Source organism: Bos taurus, chromosome 6 (assembly GCF_002263795.3).
Source record: "Bos taurus isolate L1 Dominette 01449 registration number 42190680 breed Hereford chromosome 6, ARS-UCD2.0, whole genome shotgun sequence".
Taxonomy (NCBI): Eukaryota; Metazoa; Chordata; class Mammalia; order Artiodactyla; family Bovidae; genus Bos; species Bos taurus.
In genome coordinates this window covers 86,025,368-86,046,589 of record NC_037333.1, presented here as the reverse complement: position 1 = coordinate 86,046,589, position 21,222 = coordinate 86,025,368, and the positions used below count along the sequence as shown (strand labels likewise).

The 21,222-nt window shown below is 36.5% G+C and overlaps 1 protein-coding gene across 1 annotated transcript; it reads left to right on the top strand.

The window, feature by feature from the left end:
• The first annotated feature begins 4,195 nt into the window (after positions 1-4,195).
• JCHAIN (joining chain of multimeric IgA and IgM) lies at positions 4,196-13,593 on the top strand. The gene is given in 4 exon segments (NM_175773.3): positions 4,196-4,291; positions 7,331-7,454; positions 11,761-11,841; positions 12,690-13,593. Coding segments are annotated over 4 exon segments (474 nt in total). The 5' UTR covers positions 4,196-4,227; the 3' UTR covers positions 12,895-13,593.
• Positions 13,594-21,222: the final 7,629 nt, after the last annotated feature.

The window sequence follows — 21,222 nt, the reverse complement described above, 5'->3', positions numbered from 1 at the left end:
ATGTGTATTTCAGTCTTCTGCCCACTTAAAAATCAGATTTTTTTTTGCCATTTAGTTGTATAAGTTCCTTCTTTATTTTATATATATTAACTTTTTATCAAATATATGGTTTGTAAATATTTCTTCCCATTCAATAAGTTGCATTTTCCTTTTGCTAATTGTTTCTTTTGCTGTGCAGAAACTCTTTAGTTTGATGGTCCCTGTTTGTTTTTTTTCTTTTTTTTTTTTGCTTGTGCTTTTGGTGTAATATCCAAAATATTATTGCCAAGAACAATTATAAGGAGTTCTTTTCTGTATGTTTTCTTCTAGGAGTTTTAAGGTTTAGGTCTTACATTTAAATCCTTAATGTATTTCAAATTAATTTTATGAGTGGTTTAATAGGGGTCCAGTTTCATTATTTTGCATATGAATACCCAGTTTTCCCAACACTATTTATCGAAGAAACTAGTGTTTCTCTATTTAGACTTACTGTCTCTTTTGTCAAATATTAGTTGACCATATATGTGTGGATTTATTTTTGGGTTCTCCCTTCTGTTCCAGTAGTCTGTGTGTTTCTTTTCATGCAGTGCCCTACTGTTTTGATTACTCCTAAAGGCAATGGCAACCTACTCTGGTACTCTTGCCTGGAAAATCCCATGGACAGAGGAGCCTGGTAGGCTGCAGTCCATGGGGTCACTAAGAGTCGGACATGACTGAGCCACTTCACTTTCACTTTTCACTTTCATGCATTGGAGAAGGAAATGGCCATCCACTCCGGTGTTCTTGCCTGGAGAATCCCAGGGACGGGGGAGCCTGGTGGGCTGCCGTCTATGGGGTCGCACAGAATCGGACACGACTGAAGCGACTTAGCAGCAGCAGCATAGATTTGTTGGATATTTTCATTTATACCTTATAAGGGTCATATAATAGAAGCCCATATCACTTTCTATGTTCCTACATGCCTGCAACCCCAAGGGGATATGTCAGGCTCTCCTAGGAGTGTTTTCCTTAAATTTCATTGCAGTCAATAGCCCCAAGTTCGATTTGCATTTTCTGCAACCCAGCAAGTAGTGACCAACATAATGCTGGTGATAATGATGATGATGATGATATAATCACTAGTACCTATATAGCACTAAAAAGTAGAGACATTTACTTTGCTGACAAAGGTCCATCTAGTCAAAGCTATGGTTTTTCCTGTAGTCATGTATGAATGTGAGAGTTGGACCATAAAGAAAGCTGAGCGCCGAAGAACTGATGCTTTTGAACTGTGGTGTTGGAGAAGACTCTTGCGAGTCCCTTGGACTGCAAGGAGATCCAACCAGTCCTTCCTAAAGGAAATCAATCCTGAATATTCATTGGAAGGACTGATGCTGAAGCTGAAACTCCAGTACTTTGGCCACCTGATGTGAAGAACTGACTCATTTGAAAAGACCCTGATACTGGGAAAGATTGAAGGCGGGAGGAGAAGGGGATGACAGAGGATGAAATGGTTGGATGGCATCACCAACTCGATGGACATGAGTTTGAGTAAGCTCCAGGAGTTGGTGATGGACAGGGAGGCCTGGTGTGCTGCAGTCCATGGGGTCTCAAAGAGTTGGACAAGACTGAGCGACTGAACTGAACTGAACTGATATAGCACTTACCATATGCCAAGATCTGACTTCTTTATGTGTGGCAGTATATGTTAAGTCTCAGAACAATTCTGTAAAATATGTGTTATGCATTATTATTGTCCCCATTTTATAAAGAGGGGAATTGAAATATAGAGGTTGAGCAATTTGACCAAGGTTTGCCTCGTGTCACACAACTACTAAGTGGTGGATTGTGTGGTGAACCCAAGCAGTTAGACTCAGAGGCTTTTCTCTGAATTATTATATATATTGTTTCTCAATTTCCCCTTCTTGCAGGGTCCCTGATTTCATTATTTTCTTGATCCTCTCTCTCACTTTACTTTGGGGAGAAAAGAAAACCATATCCTGCCCTCTCTCAAAAGTAAAAGGAGGAAAGTCTCTTACCACAAAGAAGCTATTTCCATAAGCTTCTTTGATAGCATTCCTCTTTTCCCTCCAAAGTTCTCTAAGGACTGGAGGAGGTAGCTGGGAGTACTGGGGGCAGTGATAGCAGTAAGTTGAGTTCTGTTGCTTCTTGTTAAGTCTTGGAGGAAGTATCTAACTCTCTTTAGAATTTAAGGTACTTTAGCCTTTTAGCTGTGAGCCCTCATTGCCAATTCTGGGGCAAAGGGAAAAAAATCACTTTTTATTACGAGGCTATTTTAGTAGTTTTAGGAAAGAGGATGGAGGCTTGAACTAGAGTGGCAGTGAAAATGGAGAGAATTAGATAAATTTGGGATGTATTTTGGAAATAAAACCAAGTAAGACATGGTGGCAAATTGAACGTGACGGAGAAGAACAGAAACGAATTAAAGAGGAGGATTTTGTCTTGAGCAACCTAGATGGAGGTGGTATGGAGGTGCCATTTACAGAGATGAGGAAGAGCAGAGACAGAAAGTGATTAGAGTGGAAGTGTGAGGGTGGCTTGGTCATCAAGAGTACTGTTTTGCCTGGTTAAGTTTTAGATACCTGTTAGACTGCCCAGTGAAGAAAGTTGGATATAGTTTGCAGCTCAGTGGGCAAGATAAAGTCTACAATCACACATCTGAAGATCACAGCATGTCTTAAATTCAAAGCCATGGGATAAGATAAAATCAGTTAAGGAGAGGATAAGAGAAAAGAGAAGGCTGAGGATCAACCTTAAGATTCAAAGGAAAATTCAGCAAGATCCTGAACAGGAGTTGTCAATGAGATAGTAAGACAACAAGAAGAGTGTATTTTCTGTGTCTCAAGATTCAAAGGAAAATTTAGCAAGATCCTAAACAGGAGTAGTCAATGAGATAGTAAGACAACAAGAAGAGTGTATTTTCTATGTCTCAAGAGAAGTGTTTTTTCGTGATTTGAGTATCCTAAATATAATAAGCTATGTACAGAGGAAGTGAAGCATTGATCTTTTTCAGACGGCTTTCTAAACTCAGCCTGTCTGCTGTATAGGAAATTGAAACAAAACTTGAGCTGGAGTAGAGAAGGTGGGACTAAATTACCATAAGATCTCTTTCATTCAAATGAATCTACCACTGAAAATCTTACTGTAAAAATTTTATATATAAATGTGGAAAAATAAACCATTTTTGGTGAAAAATTGAGAACATTGAGCCAAGCTCCCAATTATTTAACTTACTTGAATGAAACTATTTACATTTTTTCAGTGGGAAGAACAAAACCAGAGATGTAGTTTAAAAATTAAACCAGACCTACTGAAAAGGTTATGAGACAATTCACCTGTAAAACATAGATACAGATAAATAGAAGCCTCAGCTAAGTGATTTTCAATGTAAGCCCATTTGTTACAAAGAAATTACCTTTATTAACTTCTTGCTCTTCTGTAGTTAATGCTGCTAGTTACTCTCCTCCTCCACAGGCTTCTTAGTCTACCAATTTTCAACATCAGAATCAACTGGAAGCCTTTTTAAAAATACACATTTCAAGGCCACATCTCTGAAAATTCTGGTTGGGTGTAGCCAGAAAGTATGTATTTTGACTAATACTTCAAGTGATCCTGTACCACACTTGACAGAACACTTATCCTGACCCTAAATTACATGTGTAAGTAACTCTTGACTGGTGGCAAAGTGCTACTTGGCACTGTCCACACTTCATTAAAATAATTTGTTATAGATGCATGGTTTATATAATAGAATTACAAAGCTATAAGGTTGAAAGAATAAAAATATCAAATACACAGTGTTTCATTAGCTTAGTAATTATATGTCAATATTTGCTCTTATAAAAATAAGTTTCCAGGGGAGGGGGTTAATTTGTGTCCAGGGATTTATCCAACTTGCTTTGGGAAGGCAGTCTACCCGAGTTTATTTTTCAAGGAAATAATGGCTTAAAAATATATCCACCTAACTTCTATTTACTGTGTTTTCTTTTTTTGAGTGTTATAATAAATGTTATTTAGATGTCAAAACAATTATCAACCACTTAAGACTTTTAAGTGGTTGATAGTTATTTTGACATCCTGACCACACACTAAATTGCAGAGTTCAACCGCAGTTGTGATCTTAGTTTGTTAGCTGCCTGGAGTGTTATTTTAAGAAAGCAGAAGCCCCATCATTTGCACACTCCTTATAGCTCACACACCTTAACCCTGACTTCTTAGCTCCAGTTTTTCAAAAGAAGTGAAGTCAAGATGAAGAATTGTTTGCTTTTTTGGGGAGTCCTGGCCATTTTTGTTATGGCTGTTCTTGTGACAGGTATGTGGTATTTTGAGCATGAACCCAGGTAAAAGGAAAAATAGAATATAGATCTGTTCTTCAGATTAAACATTTATGTTTGTGTTTTGGTTGGACACCTAGCTGGCTATGTTCTTCTAACATGTCTTAATCTTTGTATGGGCAGTGGTCTTTAACATGGACAAGACTCATTGTAATTCTTTTCATTCTTTTTTCTCTTATATGTCTGCCTATTAAAACTTAGAAAATAAAATAGATAATTTTTAGATAAGTATAGATAGTTATACTATGCAAATACCCATATTGAATCTTGAAAATCAGAATTCTCTCCTTGAGTGTCTCAAATTTATAGTCTGGAGAAATGAGGTAATAATTGTTGTAAATACAATATAGAGTGCATTAGGATTTTATTTCCCCAGAGAGGCTGGTATTAGTTCTAACAACTTTCCTGGATCCAAGCCTACAAATTTATTATGACCCTTTAACAATATTTAATGTTGTACACATTTCCTGGAACTTGATGGCTGAACTTCAGTTATCTTGTTTATTAACTTTTCAAACTATTGTAGAAATGGATTATTTTCTGAATATAAAAGCATAGTGATAATAATTTTCATCTAGAAAGGTATGTGAATTAGAAATGATATAATTTGATATATATTGTTTTAAGACTTACTGAGTTTATTCCTTTTTTTTTTTTTGAGCTTATTGTTCTTTCAGGACAGTATGATGTAATTAAGAATAGTAATTTTACATATACTTTTCATTAATTTAGTATTAAGAATAATGACTTTCTAATAATATTTAAAACATAAAGATAGCAGTAGTAAACCATGTATAATATATGTACCTATATATAAAAATACATGTGTTTATGAACATATTTATATACCTATAAACATACACATGGAATATATATAGCCATTTATATATAAAAGAGCTGTAACTTATTAGTACATACTATATTCTAGATGTTATGCTAACTGCTTTACATATTCTATTCCATTTAATTCTCACAGTAACCATTTGAGGGTAAGTACTATCATTATTTCTGACATATCCTTGAGCCCATTGAAGTTTAAAGAGGTGAAGTAACTTACCTAAGGTCACACAACAAGCATGTGGTAGGTGGAACTCAGGCCATCTGACACCATTCTGCCTATATAAGAGAATCACCTTTTTGGTAAACTCATTACATTCATAACTAGTATGTGTTGTCTGTTTTCTCACTTGAACTGAATTAAGTTATTTGATAAATATTTATTGAGCCACCTACTCTGTCTCAGGTGTTCTTGGAATAAAGTAAGGCATAGTCTATAATAACAGGTGTATTAGGAAAAATATTTCCTGTTGATGAAACAGAAGTTAGACTCTTATAAGTCTTGGTGAGTTAAATGTATTTTTACATTTTCCTGGTAGGTATATTAGGCTACCTAGTATTCTTATATAATAACAGTAAAGATACTTTCCCCCTAGGTTTCTGGCAAGAAAATATAACATGTGCCACAAACAAAACGTATATATTTTCTATTTAAGACTTAATAGTCATCATATACTCAACTCCATCTATATTTTTGGTCAGGTATTGCCTGCTTATTTGTATTTTAATGAGAAAAACATTTAAAAGTCACTAATACAAGAGTAGGGAAGAGGACACCTTTTAAATCATCTTACTCTTTTCAAAAAATTAAGAATTATATTATTATCTTAAATTGGCTTCATAATGGTTTTTCTCGAATACCGTAAGACTTTTATCAGAAGATTTATCAAGAACTTATGAATAAGGACATAATAATGCATTATAAAGTACTTAAAACAATTATAAGTACAATAACAATGATCTTAAATTGTTTTTGTAATGACTGTATCATTAAGACTGAAATACTGCAGTTAGGTCCTTTCTGCTCTGAGATCAGGAATAATTAGATGTCCAGTTACAATTTATTTCCTTATCATTTAACCTTTATAACTTGAATTAATGTGCTAAGTCTATTTTTTAAATTGAGATTTGATGGAAGGAAATTTTAAAGGTCACTTAGCTAAAATTATAGGAATAAAAAAGATTTAATATCATTATTATTGTTTAATTATCACTGTTAAATAAAGCTATTTATTGTTACTTCCTCAAATATCTGTTAGTTGATCTAAGTACAGATAATAAGAAATTTTGTTAATTCTTTGCAGCACTTACCAGACATTTTATCTAATATTCAGATTGGACAGTAAATGTTGACATTTACAGTTACAGCTTTAATAGTTATTTGTGATTTGCTCATTTGTTATTTTTTTCTGTACACATGCATATTAGATTAAATAGAACTTCTACCTAACAACATATTCTAAACTGTTTTAGCAAGTTTATAGCACTTACGTCTATAGATACTATATCTTTAAAAATAAGTCTTATCCTTAATGAATTAAATCATTATGCCATAAACCTGATTGTTATTATGAAAAGGAAGAATATAATTAAATTTAGGGAAATTTTAATGGAGAATTTGAAAGTCTTAGCAAATTAGGTTATCTCGAGGAAAATGTGCATGTTCTTAGCATAAGGGAAAAAAAGTATGAATGGGTGTTCAGGAAGGGTGTTTTTATTATAAAAAACCGGTTTATTTGTTCACTTTTGAATAAAAAACCGGTTTATTTGTTCACTTTTGAATAAATATCTCTAGTCCGAGAGAAATTCAGTCTAGATGTTTGTTTTCTCTCTCATTTTGGCATTTGGCACTAATTTTTTTACAAAGCTCTATCATTCAGAGGGTTGTGCCTCCATTAAAAGCATTTGATTAAAACCAGAATTCTTTCAGTTCATGTTCCTGTAGACTGGTCCAAGGAAAAATGAGAAAATTCCTTTTGGAGTTCATCTGTATTTCCTTCACTATGCTGTGAGATTCCACTTAGCTAGTTTAGGTTAGGAAAGAGGAAAAATGGAGAAAGCTGAAACTGATCAGCCAATAAACTTAAGTTTTCTGTTGGGGAGGGTGATAAATTAACTTGATACAAAGTATGAAATTAGACTTTTGGTTACCTTTCTTCTTAAAATATTTATCTTTCAAGCCCAAGATGAAAATGAAAGGATTGTTGTTGACAACAAATGTAAGTGTGCCCGGATTACTTCCAGGATCATCCCTTCTGCTGAAGATCCTAGTCAAGACATTGTGGAGAGAAACGTCAGAATTATGTATGTGGTATTTCGTGCTTCATATTTTCATTTTGTAAGCAGATACTTTCTGATATTAGTGGTTGTTTGCATGTGATATCTATATCTTTGCTTCTCTTTTCGGTGGGTAACATTTGTGGTGGTTATTTAGTCGCTAAGTGATTTCTGACTCTTGTGACGCCATGGACTGTAGCCTGTCAGGCTCCTCTGTTCATGGGATTCTCCGTGCAAGAATGCTGGAGTGGGTTACCATTTCCTCCTCCAGGATAGAACCCAAGTCTCTTGTGTCTCCTGCATTGACAGGTGGGTTCTTTACCACTAGCGCCACCTGGGAAGCCTAAGTATAACAGCTTAAGTGAAGTCGCTCAGTCGTGTCTGACTCTGTGCGACCCCGTGGACTGTAGGCCACCAGGCTCCTGCGTCCATGGGATTTTCCAGGCGAGAATACTGGAGTGGGTTGCCATTTCCTTCTCCAGGGGATCTGCCCGACCCAGGGATCGAACCCTGGTCTCCCGCATTGCAGGCAGACGCTTTAACCTCTGAGCCACCAGGGAAGCCCATATAATGGCTTACATGAGGTTGAATCTGGGTAATGGGCTTAAGCCAATTATATAGTTGGGAGCAGAGACAGACGTTTCCAGGCAACCTAAAACCAGTCAGCTACATCAAATAATAACTGAAGGTTCGGATCTAGTCATCAACATGCCCTGTTTATATGGAGTTATTTCAGTTTGAATCAGAACTTATATTTGCCCTTGATCAGTTCAAAGTGAAACTTGAGATAATTTTAAAAGGCTTGTTTTGCACCATATATGGACCACAAAGTACTTCACCTTGTATTCAACTTCATCTGTCTGCATAAAAGTATGGTAGACTAATTAAATTTACTACATTGATTTCATCTCCACTTGTATATTGGACTTCAGATACTCATTTCATTTCACACATAGTCTTAAGTTATAAACTATGAGTCTTATTCAACAGCAAAAACACTAATAATATTTAAGAACTGAGATTTCTATTGGATCCAGACATTAATGTCTCCTTTGTGAAGTACTTCTACTACTTTGAATAGTTTCCGTCCTGAATCAAATACCTCTTATTGAAACAGATCATAGTATTCAATCCCATGTAATCAATAGGAGAAGTATAATATGCTTATGAATTTGTTTTGAGTTCTGGCTGTCACTAAATATTAGTAGCTATGTGCTATGGTATGCTAGTTACTTAACCCTTCTAAACTTGAACTTTTCTCATCTCTAAATATTAATAGGAAAATAATATGTGTTCATCGGGTTATTATAAAGATAAATTGAGATCTATTCCTTTTAAAGACTATGTAAAAAAAAAAAAAAGACTATGTAGTTCCTGGCACATTTTCAAAAAATATTTACTGTTATTTATTCACCTAACCTATGTGCCAGTTATCATTATGCCACTACCCTTCCTAAAATCCTTTTGCTGGTTCCCCCAATGTTGTTACTAGGATAAATTACGAATGTTTCAGCCTAACCTACAGTGCTCAGCATAACTCTCAAGCTCTTCCATGGCCACTTCTTTTTCATTTTATGTTTAAAAATTCAGTATGTTGCAGTACCTCTTTCTTCCTCTTTGTTTTTGCATAATCTAGTTCCTCTGCTTGAAGGACTCTTTCTTGCACCCCTCTTAGCCTGGTTAACTCTTCAGCCTGCATGTCTTAGCTTAGACATCACTTCCTTGAGCAAGTTTTCTTTGACCACTCAAGTCCATAACACTTAGTTCCCTGTTAAGTAAGTAAGTATTAGTCACTCAGTCGTGCTCAACTCTTTGTGACCCCATGGACTGCAGCCCACCAGGCTCCTTTTTCCCTGAGATTTTCCAGGCAAGGATACTGGAGTGGGTTGCCATTTCCTTCTCCAGGGGATCTTCCCAACCCAGGGATTGAACCTGGGTGTCCTGCACTGCAGGCAGATTCTTTGTCAACTGAGCTACAAGAGAAGCCCCAGTTCCCTGTTAAGGATAGAATAATTGGAGAAGCGTGTATCTTAAGAGAATGGCATCAATGACACTGGCATCTAAACAGTGTTGAAGAGGAGTGTGTCTCTTATATTTAAATCTCCAAGGGCAGATTTAAAATGATACTCCAGGATTCTCTGATTTATCTTTTTTTTTTTTAACGACATGATCTTTTTTATGATATTTTATTTACTGAAATCAGGCAGTTCAGTAACTTCATGCCATTTCCCTGATGTATATTGATGCTTCTTTAATCTTATTTCTGAAAGTTCTATTATCATTGCTGTGTCATTGTGGCATTATTCCCAACTCCATCACTTAATGATGTTATGACTTTGGGCAAGTTACTTAACTAGTTTGAGCCTGTTCCCTAAACTGAAAAAAAGGGATATGTATAGGTATGTATATATACACATATACTTCATAGGGTCGTGAGGATTAAATATGATAATATATAAAAGCACTTAGAACAGTAGTCCCCAGTGAAACACTGTTCTCTTACTTATGTGTCTGTTCTCTTACTTTTCTCATTATTTAAAGCATTTTCTGATATTACTAGAGATTTTGTAATGTAATAAAGAATAGATATGTTCATTCATTTGTTTATTAATTTGACAAACATTTATCGAGTGCTTCTGAAAGCCACTGAGGATTGGAGCTGGGGATACAATAATTTATATAAAACACAGCCCGTGCCATCAAAGAATGTACAGTCTAGTAGGAAGCTGTAAATAACTGAAAGGGCATTTACAATGCAATATTGTAAATGCAGCGACAGGAATAGGTATAGGATGTTACAGGAGCACAAAGAGGGGCGCCGAGGCTAGTCCCTGGGGAAAGTGGGAGAGAGGCAGGGGGAGGTAGGAGAGGGTATTTGGAGTAAGTAGTAGAAATGTGTGTGGGTGATGACAGAGTTGATAGGGAAAGCAGATAATTCCAAGAAAAGGAATCAGGGTTTCTGTGACAATTGTATGAGATCATCATGTTAACATGTTCATCATAGTACCAGGTAGACTAAGTTTTTAGTAAATGTCAGGGCTACTACTGTTTTTGTTATCTTTAACACTTAGAGATGAGAAAATCCTGGTAAGTTTTGTACGATAGCAAGCAGTTGTTTACATCTGACACATGGTGTAAAGAGGGTGGTGTGGTTAGCGATGAGATGAGGTTAAAGAGAGATGAGGCTGGAGAGTTAGAGGTACATCATGCAGTGCCTTCTATGCCGTCTTAATGATTACCTTGTTTTCTGTGGGGAGACACTGTAGGCTTTAAGCAGAGAAGGAAATTAGGCTTGTAGTTTAAAAAGACTGTTTTGGCAATAATGTGGCCAACGCATGGGAGGGGTCAAGACTGAAGGAAGGTATTGCTACAAATTAGGAGAGAAGGGTGGTGTCCTGAATCAAGTTCAAAGATGCAAAGTGTTAGAGCCAGTTGAACTGTGAGATGGATTCAGACCTAGGTGGTGACAGAGAGGGAAGACTGAGGGATACAATCCAAAGTTTTAGCTTGGACACATATGTGGATAATGTTGCTAAATACTGAGTTAGGAAAACCTGAGGTTTGGGGGGATCTTTTGGTAGGGAGCAGTGCATGTGAAGAGGAATGATGACATAGATGAAAAAATGTAAAAGTTAATGAAATCACCTGAACTAGTTGATGTGTTATCTAATTTTTCATGGAAAACCTCCAAATCAAAAGGTCTGGATTCCAGTTCCAGCTTTACTACTTAGTACTTGTGTGAATTTGAGTAGGTCACCAACCTCTCTGATTTGTAATTACTACATTTCTAAAATGTGATCCTTAGTATCTTACTGTCCATTCATTCACAAATATTGGACATATTCTATATGACACACCTATAGCAAGGCACTGGGATGTGTAAGTGTTTTTGGCTCAAGGAATTTATAGAATCTAGAAACAGCTATTCTGTAGGTAAGCAACTATAATATGGCAGTATAGTAAGAGTATATGAAACATTAATGAGACTACAGATGAGAAGTTTACTGAGGGGTAGAAATGGGATCAAGGTAAAAAAAAGTAAGAGAAAGTAAAACTTGAGCTTATTTTTAAAGGAAAACCAGGGATTTACCAAGTAATAAAAGATAATTGATAGAGGAGTTGTTGTGAGGTTTATTTTGAATGAAATTGTTTAAAATGTAGCAATTATTGTGAAATGTGAGTAATAGTGTTACTAAAGAGTGTTTATAGAGTGCTAAATGTCCTAAATGTCTGAATGAAATAGTAAGTAGTGTCCTAGCAATATACCTATTACCAAAAACAGCAGTATCTGCTAATTTCATTATTCTTCGTTTTCTCTTTTTCTTTTTTTTAGTGTTCCTCTGAACAGCAGGGAGAATATCTCTGATCCTACCTCACCAATGAGAACCAAATTTGTGTACCATCTGTCTGACCTGTAAGAGATTTTCCTTCACACTAATAAAGATACCTAAGTCAATAACTTTTCATTAAACTTGTTAGTAAGAATGTTTTTGAAAACATATTGGGGTATAAACATTTACCAATATCGTTTGAACTTTTGAATACATTAATTCATATGTTAATTATTGCTGTGCTGTCCTGTCCTCAGTTGTGTCCGACTCTTTGCAACCCCATGGACTGTAGCCTGCCAGGCCCCTCTCTCCATGGGGATTCTCCAGGCAAGAATACTGGAGTGGGTTGCTATGCTATCCTCCATGGGATCTTCCCAAGCCAGGAACTGAATCCAGGTCCCCCACACTGCAGTTGAATTCTTTATTGTCTGAGCCACCAGGGAAGCCCATGTTAATTATTAGGCATCACAAATTCATAAAATTTCGTAAATAAAGGTTAGCTCTAAATTTATTCTAAAGACAAAATTATTTCCATTAGTACAAGAAGGACCAATTTGTCTTTTTAGTTCAATAATTCAGACCCATTAACATGCAGGTGTTTCTTTGGAAACCATAGAATCCAACATGAAAAAAAAACACCTTCCTTCTTCATTACTGTAAATAATTAATTTAATCCTACTATACAGTTGGGAATAAATTTAACAGAGTGGAAGTTACTGAATAGTGTACACAATCATATATATTAATTCATTGCTTACTTTCAATTAAAGGTTGAAAAATTACATCAATAATTCTGTATTATAGAGAAGTTGAAGTCTGAAAGGAGTCATCCTTTGTCAGAACTAACTGATTTTGGATAGAAATGTATAGTCACTCAGATTCTGAGGCAACATTTGATGGGGAGTGTCTAATGTGTGTATTTGTTTTTCAGGTGCAAAAAATGTGACACTACAGAAGTGGAGCTGGAAGATCAAGTAGTCACTGCCAGCCAGAGCAATATCTGTGATAGTGACGCTGAGACCTGTTACACCTATGACAGAAACAAGTGCTACACAAACAGGGTCAAACTTAGTTACCGTGGTCAGACCAAAATGGTGGAGACAGCTCTGACCCCGGATTCCTGCTATCCTGACTAACGCAAGTCATGCTGGCTGCACAACTGCTTATCTTGAAGGGCTCTCCATTTTGATTGCAGGTAGTTAATGTATTTACTCCTGATGAATTTGAAACCATGATTTTTTTTGGGTGGGGATAATATAAAATTAACTACCCCACCCCTACCACTGGCAAATAATTGAAATAGTAACACTGTTAATGTTTTTAAGGTAAATTTCTAGCATTTAAAAAAATAGATGAGGGGAGAAAATAAAATTCAAAAAGTAAAAAATCAGGAGGCATAATTAAATTTTGCTTTTTTTTTTTTTTGGCTTTGCCCTAGAGAGCCTGAGCTTTTGCACTTTCCGTATTATTCTCTTTAAAAAAATATCACTGTGCAGAGAATATTTATATATAAATATAGGTCAATTATTTGTCTTCACTATAAAAATAATAATTGGAAAACATGTTTTGGAAATATTCATAAAATAATTTAAAATGAGATCTCTAATATTTATGAAATAAATTAGCTGAAAGTGACATAATTAAATGTATAATTCAAAAATACATTTTGATATAACAGATTTGGGAGCAAATGATAAAAATTTTTTTAATAAGTAGGACAGTATAAGAAATTCCCATTGAAATCACCTCTGTTGTAACTAAATCTAACAAATTATGTACTCCAAAATATGTATTCTCTAGCACAGTTTGAACAATTAAATAGATTCATAAGCATATACCTGTGTGAAATAATTTATTGGTAAAAAGTTTGCTTGTGTTAACTTTGCTGTATGTAAGTTAAAATATCATTTATTACTGAGAAACAGGTTATAAGTATAATCTAATTATGCATTAATCACTAAGTTCAAACATGATATTTGAGATAGCTTTGTCATTTTATACCTAAAACTAAATAAAAAGACAAAGTCCCTTCTGACAAATATGTTTATTATGGCACATATATACTTTATGGCAGAAAGTCAAGACCAATTGGCATAAATATGTAAGGGTACTGTGGAAAGTAAATGCTGACTCTGAATTTAAAGTAATGAGAGGCTGATTAGTAAAATCAGTTTCTTGAAGAGACATTGTTATGTTTTCGTTTTTTCCTCCAAGGGTAATAGTCATTTTTAATAACTTCCACTGTGCTCGTACTGATTAGTGTTTTCTTTTAGGGATAAGGCTCTGACACTGGTACTTCAGTAGGAATCATAGTTTTGACATGCTAAAGACAAATCATTCTTGTCCAGTCTTCAATTTGGTATGTTTTAGACAAGACCTTGAACTTTATTTAATCAGCACACAATCATTGATTATTTACCACATGCAGGGAACTCTGCTAGATTTTTGGTGATTGAGCTGTGATAGTCACTATCACTACTCACTTTCTAGAACTCTGCTCAGTTGGACCCCAGTTCATTTTGGTAATGATTTTCTCCATGAAATTCATCCTGACCACTTTTAAAAAATTGCGAATCCCATCCCCTTATCTTGGTTTATTCCGCCCCATGTACTTATCACCCTCTGGCAGACTACATAATTTACTTATATATTATGTTTATGCTGTCTACCCTAACAACTGTATAAGCTGCACGAAGACAGCCATTTTTATTTTGCCCATTGATATGTCCCCAGCACTGGGAAGGGTGGAAGGGTGTCTGGTGTGTAATGGAGCTCAATAAATATTTGTTGAATGAATGAATATGAGTACAGCTTAGATGAAGAAAAAAGACATGTACATAATTATAGTCACTTGGCAGAATTGCATAAATCAAAGAAATAGATTTCAAAATGTTCTGAGAATTTATAGGAGACTTCTCCCCCAGTTTTACTGAGATATAAGTTTTAAGGTATACAACAGAAGGACTTCACATACTTACCTATTGTGAAATGGTTACCATGATAAGTTTAGTTAACATCCAGGAGAAGGCAATGACACCCTACTCCAGTACTCTTGCCTGGAAAATCCCATGGGCGGAGGAGCCTGATAGGCTGCAGTCCATGGGGTCTCGAAGAGTCGGACACGACTGAGTGACTTCACTTTCACTTTTCACTTTCATGCATTGGAGAAGGAAATGGCAACCCACTCCAGTGTTCCTGCCTGGAGAATTCCAGGGACGGGGGAACCTGGTTGGCTGCCGTCTATGGGGTCGCACAGAGTCGGATACGACTGAAGTGACTTATCAGCAGCATCACCTCATATAGTTACAGTTTTTTTTCCTTATGATGTGAACTTTTAGAGGAAGACTGTTTCTGAAGAGGCTTCTCTGTTTTTTTTTTCCATCTTGGCCTTAGTTTCTCTGCATACCCAACAGAAAAAGTTTTTGGTGCCATGTTGAAGATTCTTATAGAAGAGATCTCTATGCCAGTATAACTGCCTCATTAAATGCCAACTGGAAATCTTCCTTCTTTGTGAAATTTAATTATACTCTCAGTTCAGTCGCTCAGTCATGTCCGACTCTTTGCGACCCCATGAATTGCAGCATGCCAGGCCTCCCTCTCCATCACCAACTCCCGGAGTTCACTCAAACCCACATCGGTGGGTCGGTGATGCCATCCAGCCATCTCATCCTCTCTTGTCCCCTTCTCCTCCTGCCCCCAATCCCTCCCAGCATCAGTCTTTTCCAATGAGTCAACTCTTTGAATGAGGTGGCCAAAGCACTGGAGTTTCAGCTTTAGCATCATTCCTTCCAAAGAACACCCAGGGCTGATCTCCTTCAGAATGGACTTGTTGGATCTCCTTGCAGTCCAAGGGACTCTCAAGAGTCTTCTCCAACACCACAGTTCCAAAGCATCAATTCTTCGGCGCTCAGCTTTCTTCACAGTCCAACTCTCACATCCATACATGACCACTGGAAAAACCATAGCCTTGACTAGAGGGACCTTTGTTGGCAAAGTAATGTCTCTGCTTTTCAATATACTATCTAGGTTGGTCATAACTTTCCTTCCAAGGAGTAAGCATCTTTTAATTTCCTGGCTGCAATCACCATCTGCAGTGATTTTGGAGCCCCCCAAAATAAAATCTGACACTGTTTCCATTGTTTCCCCATCTATTTCCCATGAAGTGATGGGATCAGATGCCATGATCTTTGTTTTCTGAATGTTGAGCTTTAAGCCAACTTTTTCATTCTCCTCTTTCACTTTCATCAAGAGGCTTTTTAGTTCCTCTTCACTTTCTGCCATAAGGGTGGTGTCATCTGCATATCTGAGGTTATTGATATGTCTCCCGGAAATCTTGATTCCAGCTTGTGCTTCTTCCAGCCCAGTATTTCTCATGATGTACTCTGCATATAATTATACTCTCGGATTATCATATTAATAACAATTTCACACTTATGCCAACTGCTAGGCACTAGGCTAAGTGCTTTATTAAGAAATAACTCATTCAGTATAAATCTAGAGTAGTTGGTGACTCTTAAATGAGAGCTACTAAAGAGTGATTAAAGCCTTTTCTGTTCGTTTAGGTGCTCAGTTGTGTCTAACTCTTTGCTACCCCATGGACTGTGGCACATCAGGCTTCCCTGTCCTTCACTATCTCTTGGAGTTTGCTCAAACTCATGTCCATTGAATCAGTGATGCCATACAACCATCTCATCTTCTGTCGACCACTTCTCCTGCCCTGAATCTTTCCCAGCATCAGGGTCTTTTCTGATGAGTAGGCTCTTCACATCAGGTGGTCACAGTATTGGAGTTTCAGCTTCAGCCTAAGTCCTTCTAATGAATATTCAGGATTGATTTCCTTTAGGATTGACTGGTTTGATCTCCTTGCAGTCGAGCAGACTCCAAGAGTCTTCTCCAACACCACAGCTCAAAAGCATCAATTCTTTGGCATTCAGCCTTCTTGATGGTCCACGTCTTACATGACTACAGGAAAAACCATAGCTTTGACTAGACGGAACTTTGTTGGCAAAGTAATGTCTCTGCTTCTTAATATGCTGTCTAGGTTGGTCATAGTTTTTCTTCCAGGGAGCAAGCATCTTAATTTCTTGGCTGCAGTCACCATCTGCAGTAATCTTGGAGCCCAAGAAAATAAAGTCTCTCATTGTTTCCATTGTTTCTCCATCTATTTGCCATGAAGTGATGGGACCAGATGTTATGATCTTTGTTTTTTGAATGTTGAGTTTTAAGCCAACTTTTTCACTCTCCTGTTTCACTTTCATCAAGGCTCTTTAGTTCTTCTTCCCTTTCTGCCACAAGGGTGGTGTCATCTGCATATGTGAGGTTATTGACATTTCTCCTGGCAATCTTGAGTCCAGCTTGTACTTCATCCAGTCCAGCATTTCGCTTGATGCACTCTGCATATGAGTTAAATAAGCAGGGTGATAATATACAGCCTTGACACTCCTTTCGCAGTTTGGAACCAGTCTGTTGTTCCATGTCTGTTTTTTTTTTTTTTTTTTTACTTTTTTTTTTCTTTTTTTAATTTAAAAAAAAATTATACATGTGTTCCCCATCCTGAACCCTCCTCCCTCCTCCCTCCCCATACCATCCCTCTGGGTCGTCCCAGTGCACCAGCCCCAAGCATCCAGCATCGTGCATTGAACCTGGACTGGCATCTCGTTTCATACATGACATTTCACATGTTTCAATGCCATTCTCCCAAATCTTCCCACCCTCTCCCTCTCCCACAGAGTCCATAAGCCTGTTCTATACATCAGTGTCTCTTTTGCTGTCTCGTATACAGGGTTATCGTTACCATCTTTCTAAATTCCATATATATGCGTTAGTATACTGTATTGGTGTTTGTCCTTCTGGCTTACTTCACTCTGTATAATAGGCTCCAGTTTCATCCACCTCATTAGAACTGATTCAAATGTATTCTTTTTAATGGCTGAGTAATACTCCATTGTGTATATGTACCACAGCTTTCTTATCCATTCATCTGCTGATGGACATCTAGGTTGTTTCCATGTCCTGGCTATTATAAACAGTGCTGTGATGAACATTGGGGTACACGTGTCTCTTTCCCTTCTGGCTTCCTCAGTGTGTATGCCCAGCAGTGGGATTGCTGGATCATAAGGCAGTTCTATTTCCAGTTTTTTAAGGAATCTCCACACTGTTCTCCATAGTGGCTATACTAGTTTGCATTCCCACCAACAGTGTAAGAGGGTTCCCTTTTCTCCACACCCTCTCCAGCATTTATTATTTGTAGACTTTTGGATCGCAGCCATTCTGACTGGTGTGAAATGGTATCTCATAGTGGTTTTGATTTGCATTTCTCTGATAATGAGTGATGTTGAGCATCTTTTCATGTGTTTGTTAGCCATCTGTATGTCTTCTTTGGAGAAATGTCTATTTAGGTCTTTGGCCCATTTTTTGATTGGGTCATTTATTTTTCTAGAGTTGAGCTGTAGGAGTTGCTTGTATATTTTTGAGATTAGTTGTTTGTCAGTTGCTTCATTTGCTATTATTTTCTCCCATTCTGAAGGCTGTCTTTTCACCTTGCTAATAGTTTCCTTTGATGTGCAGAAGCTTTTAAGTTTAATTAGGTCCCATTTGTTTATTTTTGCTTTTATTTCCAATATTCTGGGAGGTGGGTCATAGAGGATCCTGCTGTGATGTATGTCAGGGAGTGTTTTGCCTATGTTCTCCTCTAGGAGTTTTATAGTTTCTGGTCTTACGTTGAGATCTTTAATCCATTTTGAGTTTATTTTTGTGTATGGTGTTAGAAAGTGTTCTAGTTTCATTCTTTTACAAGTGGTTGACCAGATTTCCCAGCACCACTTGTTAAAGAGATTGTCTTTAATCCATTGTATATTCTTGCCTCCTTTGTCAAAGATAAGGTGTCCATATGTGCATGGATTTATCTCTGGGCTTTCTATTTTGTTCCATTGATCTATATTTCTGTCTTTGTGCATGTCTGGTTTTAACTGTTGCTTCTCTTCTGCATATAGGAGGCAGGTAAGGTGGTCTGGTATTCCTATCTCTTTAAGAATTTTCCAAAGTTTGTTGTGATCCACACAGTCAGAGGCTTTAGCCTAGTCAATGAAGCAGAAATAGATGTTTCTCTGGAATTTTCTTGCTTTTTCTATGATCCAGCGGATGTTGGCAGTTTGATTTCTGGTTCCTCTGGCTTTTCTAAATCCAGCTTAAACATCTGGAAGTTCTTGGTTCATGTACTGTTGAATCTTGATTTAGGGAATTTTGAGCATTACTTTGCTAGCATGTGAAATGAGTGCAATTGTGCAGTAGTTTGAATATTCTTTGGCATTGCCCTTCTTGAGATTGGAATGAAAACAACCTTTTCACATCCGTATGTGACTATTGGAAAAATCATAGCTTTTACTATATGTACTTTTGTCGGCAAAGTGATATCTCTGCTTTTAAATATGCTGTCTAGTAGTTTCATTCATACATTTAAGTGAGAAATTTAGCAGGAGTTCATAAGGAGTGAATGCAGATGAAACAGCTGTGAAAGGAATCTCTGCTTTGTCTTTGCCTTTGTATGAGGTTCCATGGGCTGCTCCCAGTCATTGATGATTGAGTGTGGCAAGAATACCAAGACAGGCTGTGGGGGTGGCAGTGTAGTATAGTGGGTAAATCCACGGCCTAGCTTAGAGTACTCTATGCTTAGAGTACTTAGGGAATAATAATAAGTCACTAACGGTCAAATTTATTCAATGTAAGGTTGAAAAATGGAAGTAAAAATAGCTCTCTCATAAAATATCTCATAAAATAACTGTCTTATAAAAATAAGGATATATGCCATTGTATATGTTTATCATTAAGCACAACTTTATATAGCACTCACTAACCTTCTATAAATTCTAGTTGGTATTGTGGGTTAATTGTCTTTTGGCTTTTCTCTGCCCAAGCAACAAATGAGAGAAAAATGTGGATGTGTATTAATTCAGTGATTCTCAAACTTTAGTGTGTGTGAGACTCACCCGGAGAACTCCTTAGGACAGATCATTTAGCCCCACTCTCAGAGATGCTGGTTAAGCAGTTCTCGGATACCACAGGAGAAATTAGAGGGTGCAGAAACTTCCCAAATGCCTCTGCTGCCCGGGAATTGCTTTAGAACTTCTCCTTTAGAATTGTTAATATAAACCTTTATCTCCACCTAGTGGTTGATTTAGGAAATACAATGCATATACACTTGATTACATTTCATTTAATCCTTGTAAGTGCCTTGTGAAATAAGTACTCTCTTCATTTACAAATCATGAAACTAAGATGCAAAGAGATAAAGTGATTTTATTAAAGTTTGACAAATAGTACATGAAAAACTGATCATTGGATCCAGACTGTGAGGCTCCAAAGCCGATGCTCTCTTTCAGTTTATGTCTAAAATACATTTTCCAGATCAGTTCCTCTAGTAATTCCACTTTTGAGGAAGTAATCAGAAATATGGACAAAGAGGCATAAAGATATTTATCACAACATTATTTATTATAGTGAAAATTCGTAAGAAACTTTTAAGTCCATCATTGAAGGGAATGATAATATAGTATATACTTCAGAATATTTTACAGACAACAAAAATGAAGCTTTAAATATTTTTAATTGTATGGAAATTTGTTGCATAATGTCAAGAGGGAAATGTCAGCTAATTCATAAAATAATTACTTCAAAATCTCCTTCCCATATACATATAAAGGAGAAAATAGGCCAAAATATTAACATTGGGTAGTGAAATTATGTGTTATTTTTATTTGTTTACCTTTTCATTATTTGCCAAATAGTCTATGATGAGAATGTATTTTGGTAATTAGAAAAATTGTTATTTTAAATCAATAACATTAAAATTTGGGAAATTCTAAATTTCTATCCATTTACGTGTGAAGGAAAAGTGACATTTATTTAGCATCTGCTCTGTGCTCAGCAAAATGCCAGTTATTGTGAGGGATAGTTACGTGAGATGAATAAGAACTGAGTCTCACTTTCTCTCTTCTATAGGTAGAACTAACTGGGAAAAACCAGCACATGATATAAAACAGCGAGGGATTAAATATAAAAAACTATGTGCTGTGAGCTTTAAGGGAAGCTGGGGAGTTTAGGGCTGGTTAATCTTGGAGGAGATATAGTATTAACGGAATAGGGCCTTCATGGATAGAATAGAACTTTTTAGAGTAGAACTACACGAGCCAAGCAAAGAGACAGGAAGACGCATAACATACTTGTAAGAATAGAGACAGGATTGGCCTGCCCCTCTTTCTTTGTGTTCTCTTATCGAGCCTGTCACTTGCATGCTTCATTTATACAAACCCCCTCAAATTGGTAATACTCCATTTTTTCAGTGATCAACACCTTTCTGTTTCTTTTCTGGTGAGTGTTCAGTTATCCCTTATTATAGGAAATAGCCTAGGACTTTGCCACTCCAACTTTGATCTATTGATACCAACTGGCTGATTTATTATCACCTG